The 7,758-nt window shown below is 45.0% G+C and overlaps 1 protein-coding gene across 1 annotated transcript; it reads left to right on the top strand.

Moving 5' to 3' along the window:
• Positions 1 to 5,738: 5,738 nt before the first annotated feature.
• msx3 (muscle segment homeobox 3) lies at positions 5,739 to 7,757 on the top strand. The gene is made up of 2 exons (XM_062463745.1): positions 5,739 to 6,230; positions 6,633 to 7,757. Exons 1-2 carry the CDS (start codon positions 5,822 to 5,824, stop codon positions 7,043 to 7,045), a joined length of 822 nt encoding a protein of 273 aa, XP_062319729.1. The 5' UTR covers positions 5,739 to 5,821; the 3' UTR covers positions 7,046 to 7,757.
• The last annotated feature ends 1 nt before the right edge of the window (position 7,758 follows it).

Raw genomic sequence — 7,758 nt, 5'->3', positions numbered from 1 at the left:
TAGCCGCCGCCGAGCCTTTCAATACGAAGCCACTTAGTAACAGAAGGCATGTGCCAAGCCTGCAAAGCCAGGATGAAGAGTCGCCCTTCGGAGTTCACTAAATATCAGGGAAGAGTTAGACACCCTTCTTACCCTCCTCCTCCTCTCTGCCCTAGTCCATCGCGGTCTCACCCCTCTCTCTGGGCCTCGGTCACACCCCTGTTTACAGAACAATGACCAGAGGGGTAATGGAATGGGGCAAATAGAAGAATAGGGCCCATGGGTAGGAGACAGGGTTGGTAGAACTGAGACAGGGCAGAGGGGCTGTAGCATTCAGTAGTAGAATGGGGTAGGAGCACGTTAACATGAACATGTAGAACCATTTAGTGGGACAACGATGAGCTCAATGTAGAGCTTTGAAATGTTTTGAGAGGACTGCACAGCAAACTCAACACAGATGACAAGTGCAGAGTCGCTTCACTTCCCGTTGCAGCTCCGCCTCTGAGAGGGCCGGAGACTGTATGGAACTGAGGGCGGCTCAGCCTATCACGAAGCAGCTCTCTATCAGCTTGTGCTTGTACTCTGATGGTAATTTACGACGGCCCGGGGATACAAACACACGCAGGCATACACGCTCACACATACCAACACAAACACAGGCTCAGCATGCACACACACACACACAGTGCTCCACAGTCAGAGGAGTGCAATTGTGTTTTCCACCTCATTAAACATCCGTGCAACCGAGCTTTCATCTTCCCCTCCCTCCTTTCATCAGTCGCTTTCCATGGCATCCACTCATCTTCTTTCCATCTTCTCCCTTCTTCTCTCCATTAATTGGAGCCATATAATCCTCACTATCATCATAACCCCCGTTCGGGGTGTAGAAGAATCATTCTTTCCTACGCATTCAAAAGTATGTCTCTCCTTTTCAATCTCCTCAGTGTTGGGTCTGGACCTGAGTTGTGACCGAGCCTCTGGTTTTGTTTTGAGCCCGGCCCCTCAGTGGCAGGGCCTCTCAGACAGAGACAGGGAGGATTTAATGCTTGTTGATTCTGGGGCCTCCTCTCTCTCCTCCCACTTCTTTCACAGCTGCAGGAGACAGAATATTGTAATCCCAGAACAATTGGCCTAGGCTGTTTGTTCAGACTCTCTGTGTGGTGTGATCTCACACACATAAACGTGCTCAAGCCCATGTTGCATTTGAAAACACACTTTAAATCAGGCCAATTATGTCTAATGAATCATAGGGCGTCACAAACCGTGAAGATGTGGATAGCCATTAGGGGATGTGCAAAATTGCACGGCAGATCCCAGTGTCAGTTTAAGAACCACACATGATAAACCCTGACATGTTAATTACAGGACTATTTCACCAAATATAATGATGAATGGAGAAACAAATTGCCAAAATGCAGAAAGGTTCATGAGCTGTTCAGTGGTTTGAAATAGCACCCATTTATAAAATCAAAAGGTTAGCATAGATGACCATCTGGGACAAACACAAAACCGACATAACAGCTTAATCACCACATCAGCCAGCCAGGAGAGATCCAGTATCATCCTTCTCCTTTCAAGGGCCCAAAGGGATGAGGCAGGAGAAATCAAAAAGTCAAATTGTCTAGGCGTATCTGGGTATAAGGGTGTGTGTGTGTGTGTGTGTGTGTGTGTGTGTGTGTGTGTGTGCTGTATGTGGGTCTGAGAGTGTCTCTCAGGTTTCGAAAAACTGCATTCATCCTGCTGGGTCCCCCTCCTGCATCTCCACCATCAGTCAGCACCTCGGTCCTCCTACTCCCCCATCTCCTCCACCAAAACTGGGAGAACGAAGCACCAGTGGACTCTCCTCCTGGAGCTCTCTCTTTCTCCAGCGGGACCCAACCGCGGTGCGCAGGTACGGCCCGTCCATCGTCTGAGTTTACCTGGCTACATGTGCTGTCAGCAGGGGTTTCAATGAGCTCACACCCCCCCCCCCCAACCTCTCTCCAGGGCTCGAGCGGGCGGGTGTCTGGTTCCCTCTGTCCCTGCCTGTCCCTCCCGAGCCGCTACGATGCAGCAACAATATGTCACTGTTCTGCTGTTAGCGCCTCTGGCTGGAGCCTGGCCGCCCCGGGCCCCTACCAACCAACCACTGGCCTCCGCTTCCACGTCAGACGCCATGTGGAACTCGACTGGCTGTCACCAGACTCACTGTGCTACACCCACTAAACAAACACACCAACAGACAGGATGCCCCGCTGGCGTCCGCCCTGTCAACACCTCCCAGCACTCTCGATGCGGCCCCACAGTCACAGTACCTTGTAGAGGAGGACAGATGGCACTTAAGCAATTAACTAGGGATCCATCGGGTTATTAGACAGCGCCAGTTCACGTCCTCTCTCACATCCTACTTCAAAATAAAAGTCCAAGTAAATAATTGAATAACCAATAACCACATTCAGTTACAGTGGACATAAATCTCCTCTCTATAGACGCCCCTAGCTGGGCTTGCCTCTGCTGTAAATGCAACTCTAAATGAGACTTGGAGTGCCGTTGTAGAATCTCTTGTCAAACTAAGTCATTGTTTTTGACATGGTTTACTCTGTTGCATGTTGGGACACAAACCTCCTCTGGGGGCAAACAGGAACTTCTCGGAAGCTCTGCGCTGTCAGGGGGCATGGGGGAGCATGAGGGGCGAAGAGGGGCTGTGGGACTGAGAAGGCCCATAGGAGTGTACGGGGAAACTGGTGAGGGTTAGGGAAGGGGTGCGAAGATAAGACTTTTAGAAGGAACGACTTCAAATGAACACATAAGCCCTTACCCCGAGTCTGTGAGGGAAAGAAGTACAGAAACCTATACTGACATTTCGAGGTCAAGGGTTACTTTTATCATGACAAAATGATACTGTAGAGAAGAGACAGCTGGCAACAGATATATATACACTGTAAAATGAGTGACATGATCATTGCTGGCAGCCTGAAGCCTTCCCCTCTGAGCTGCATCTGATGTCGAGCAGAGAGGTCACAACCCCTGTCCACGTTGTTACACTACAGCGCCCAGCTAATGGGACTTGATTGCCAGCAGTGGTGTGTGTGTCTGTGTGTGTGTGTGTGTGTGTGTTGTTCCTCTGTTTCAAAACGGCTCAGTTGTAAACGAGTCGAGTCACATCTCTCCTGTCCCCTGAGGTGGAGTCAGCTTTAGTTCTGCCACATAACTCAGTCCTCATGATTCTCCAACCCCATCCTGTGATCGAAATTAGGAGAATCACAGAGACTAACTCATTAACACGGCTACTCTGATAATCATGTGACCACTCCAGGCAATCTTGCATAGGAGAATTTATGCAAGAGATACGGTCAGGTCACAAGGAGATAACATGAGGAAATACAAATGTATAATGGCAAGAAAGTAGCTCAATATAAAGATGTACTGAAGGTAGTCCTATTTTATCACAATGTGTTTGAGGATGAGGAACTTGGATTGGATCCTAACTGATGAGAATTTGAGTCCTAACTTTTGAATCCTATGCATGCTGATTTGAGACGTCCTAAAGTTATGCACTCCAGCAACGGATCTCAAGTTTCCATCTAATGTCTATCTGTGGAGTGTAGATGAGGAGATAAGGGTTCTATCCAGGTTCAGACATGCCTGGTTCTGGCAGGTCCATTCAGACACACTCTAGTTTTATTATGCTTCCCTATGCAGTGCCCTGGTCACTTTAAAGACGATACACTCCCCACCAGGTTCCCCACTGTGGCCTTTATAAATGTTTATCCCACACTACTCTCACTCCCTTCTCAAAGTTTTCTTATGACTCTGAGTGCCTGCCAATTTCCATGAAAGAGAAAAGGAAGGAAAAAGAATGAATATATAAAGCTTGCTCTGACATGCATGGTTCAAAAAGATGACTTTTTGGAAAACCACAATTACCTCCTTAAACAGCTCTCTACTGTGGTAAGCCTAAGAGCAACAGCAGGGTTGGGGTTTTGCGTACGCTCATACACACATGCACACAGGGGGCCTGTGGAATAGATGTAACCCCCTTATGCATACTTTAATATTCCAGTCTCTATATCAGATCATCATAAAACGTTGAACTAAGGGAGACAGAAACACACACACACTCACAAGCGGGGTTTTAGCTAATGTAAACAATGACAAGCCTGCTGAGGAGTCCTCTCTGCTCTGCTGGCAAAGCCACAGTCAGCCCCGGAGGATCCGAAGCTAAATACACAGCTGTTGACTTTCCATGCAATTACACTAACCCCAAGAAGAGCAACAGGAAATATTAATTATTCAATAAAGACGATACAGAGCAAAACAAAGACCCTATATCTAGACAGAGACGGGTCTCACAGAGAGAAACAGACATGTCAACAAAAAATACAAACATGAGACATTTTCATGCAGTTTTTAAATTGTTTCTATTTTCGGAGTAACATAGTGAAGTTTTCTATGAATTATTTCAGTCGAAATATTCGCATGTTATATTAAATAAAAAACAATATTGTTATAATATTTGCCTTTTTCGAAAATAAATTGAGAACTTGTCTTGAAGTCCGTTGTTGTTAATAATTGCATGGTAATTAAGAAAAAAGTCGTGTGGTATAGGCTAAATAAGGGATAAATTCCTCTAAATTACAAGGCATGGCTTATTCTTAGATTACAGAAAATAACGCTAAAATATTGGCATGAGGATATAGCAAAAAAACTACTAAGAAAAAGAAAACACTGACAGGCTGTGGGAACGGTTTCCCAGCAGCCATAGACATTCACTGTGGAGGACAATTGTTTAAGTGGAGTTAACTGTTTCTCTCTTTCCCCCAAGGTAGCTTCGGCTTTGATCCCGCCGAGGCTGGCGCCGGCAGAAACATAACTGTCTGCTGTATAAACTCCTTGACTGTGTGTGTGTGTGTGTGTGTGTGTGTGTGTGTGTGTTTGTGTGTGTGTATGTGTGTGTGTGTGACTGACTGACTGACTGACGGTGACGGATTGCCAAGCGCTCGAAACTTTAAAGGCCTATACAAGCTTTAAATTGCTTTAATGTAGCGTGACTGACGATTATACTTCATTGCTTCACATCCCTGGAACGGTTTTATGAGAGGATTTGTCACATTTGAAAAAGATGACAACGAAATAAGTCGAAGAAAAACATGTGATCGAGTTATTGTAATTGCATTACAAATGCATAAGAAAATACACCAAAATGCAATGGAACATAAGGACTCTTAAGCTTCGTTATAAATGACAGATAGAGACATAACGTTTAATATCATTCATTTCCTCGCTATGCTGGGTTTATTGTAGCTATTAGATAAACAAGGCACCTTTTATTACACTTGTGTTGGTATCTATTTTAAAACAACCAGTCGTTCCTTATTGAGTGTTTCTTTGGTTTACAACAACACAAGGGGGCCTTGAGATCCATAAAGGACTCCTAATGCAACCTCGCTACTGCAATGAAAGTTATGGGGCACTCGATCCATGCTGTCTAAACCTTGAAGGGTCTCATCGAGAAACAAGTGCGCACCGACCCAGGATCAGCCAATCCAATCATTATTCGGTTTTTCAATAGAGAGAGCGAAGCAACCCTGGTCCCAGAGCAGCACCCAAACAGCAACTTCATCATACTCTATTCCTTTCGGGAACAAGCCTATCAAAGCTCATGCCCGGGTGGTCACGTGATTGGTTCATACGCTGATTGGCAGGCGGTAAGATCACAGCGATACTTGTGGAACTTTAATAGCGGGTAGCAACGTTCGTGCGTAAAAGTTGAAGCCATATTCAGAGGGCACAGAGAGGCGCCCCGAGACAGGAGAGTAACAGGCTGTCGAGGAGTTACCATAGACTTCGATACAGAAGTTGCATGGCCCCGCTCTCGTGCGTAATGAATCCTGCGCATGGATCACCAGCCACTGCTCAAGTGGATGACTTACCAGATGATCGCGACGACAGCAAGGAAACAGAACTCCAGACGCGCGAGTTGGCGACGCCAGTGAAACGATGCAAAACCAAAAGTTTGAATCTGCCTTTCAGTGTGGAGTCCCTGATATCTAACAGGGCGCCGGGTCGGACTCACTATTCGTCAGATCCAGGGCTGGCTAATAACCAGACAGAGGTGACTGTTTGTCGGTCCCCAATGGGCCTTTACGCGGAGAAGCGATTTCCTCTCAGTGGGGGAGCTGACCTGTCTGACAGCCCTAAGAGAGAGACGGTAGAGCTCGGGGACAAGGAACAGTGCTCTTGGTTTCAAGCTGAATTCGCTTCACCTCCAAGTAAGTGTTCTTCAATAAGATGTCCATCCAAAAAAAATAATAATAAAGATTACATGCAATGGGTTGGCTAAAAGTTTCAAACGCTTGCTACTTTGCTAAGTGTAGGCTATCATTTAAGTCCATAATAGGCATATATCACAACGATTCTGTTTCAATTAGGCGTATAGCCTAATCTGTTATGGTGGCAACCGATCAGAAATCCCGTTTATAGACGTGTCAACTCAAATGTAATGCAATGTTTGCTGCCTATCTTGTATTCTTTTCTCAAACAAATTGTCAAATTGTACATGATCTTGTCAAAATTGCCTACAAGTACTGTATGACGTTTGAAGTTCCAACATAATTTCACATTATCTTAAATCTCACAAATCATTAAACTTGTGAAATTGTATTATATTATAGGGCATCCTAGTCCACCACCCTGCCCTCTGCGGAAACACAAGAACAACAGAAAACCAAGAACCCCATTCACCACCTCCCAGCTTCTGTCTTTGGAGAGAAAGTTCCGTCAGAAACAGTACCTATCCATTGCTGAGAGAGCCGAGTTCTCTAACTCGCTCAGCCTTACAGAGACCCAGGTCAAGATCTGGTTTCAGAACCGGAGAGCCAAAGCGAAGAGACTACAGGAGGCCGAAATAGAGAAACTGAAACTGGCGACCAAACCCCTACTCCCGGCATTCGCATTTCCCTTTCCTCTGGGCGCACATATGAACCCACCGTCTCTATACGGCGCTGTTAACGGATCGTTTCCACGGCCAGCTTTACCGGTACCCGGACTATTCAGTGGACCCTATGGGATGTACTACCTTTCTTAATGCCTACTAACTGAGATGTTGGAAAGACCGAAGAAAGATAGAGCTCTTTCTCCATGCAAACTCGCTATGGATTACTTCTCAGTTGCACCGTCCTCATTCCCGTCATTTGGCCTATCCGTTATATTTCTGGATTTTAAAACATAATCGCAGGTTAATTTGAAGGTCTAACTTTGTTAATTAAAGTAAAGTATATTTGAAATTTAAGGTATTTTTCTGAGAACAGTATTGACATCCTTCATATTTTGTTGGCCTATTGTAACCATCAGTTGTAATAAAAAGCCAATGGCATCTTCCGACCGACCATATTATTGAACATGTACGCAGTCGCTTAACCAGCCTACATATGCTATCGGTGCTGCCAAGATAAAGACCAATAGCAAACAGATCTGGTTTCTCAATTGTTTCAAAATTTAGATTGTCTTGGTGTTGCCTAGATTGGAAAACGTGAAAAAAAACGTGTATGTCTATTTGGTCTAGCTTGTGGCGTTTAACTCGGATCTGAAGGCCGCACTCACTAAACCGATGGAACAAGCCAACACATTTTATGATGCAAACTTTCTGTTTTTGGAATTTGTAAATAAAATGTATCAACTATTTTTGCAACCAAAATGTACAGCAATATAACTGGTATGGTATTTATATGTTATATAATGCAACTAGCCTAAAATAATAAAGATCTTTCGTTAGAAAAAAATAAAATGGAATACTGTATA

This window comes from Osmerus eperlanus, chromosome 6 (assembly GCF_963692335.1).
Source record: "Osmerus eperlanus chromosome 6, fOsmEpe2.1, whole genome shotgun sequence".
In the NCBI taxonomy this organism is placed as follows: Eukaryota; Metazoa; Chordata; class Actinopteri; order Osmeriformes; family Osmeridae; genus Osmerus; species Osmerus eperlanus.
This window is presented reverse-complemented; position numbering and strand designations above follow the sequence as displayed.

Excerpts from the sequence above, each read along its gene's own strand:
- msx3 (XM_062463745.1), top strand. The coding sequence starts at position 5,822 with ATGGCCCCGCTCTCGTGCGTAATGAATCCTGCGCATGGATCACCAGCC. Across the intron at positions 6,231-6,632 it reads TGAATTCGCTTCACCTCCAA|GGCATCCTAGTCCACCACCC; the intron begins GTAAGTGTTCTT and ends ATTATATTATAG.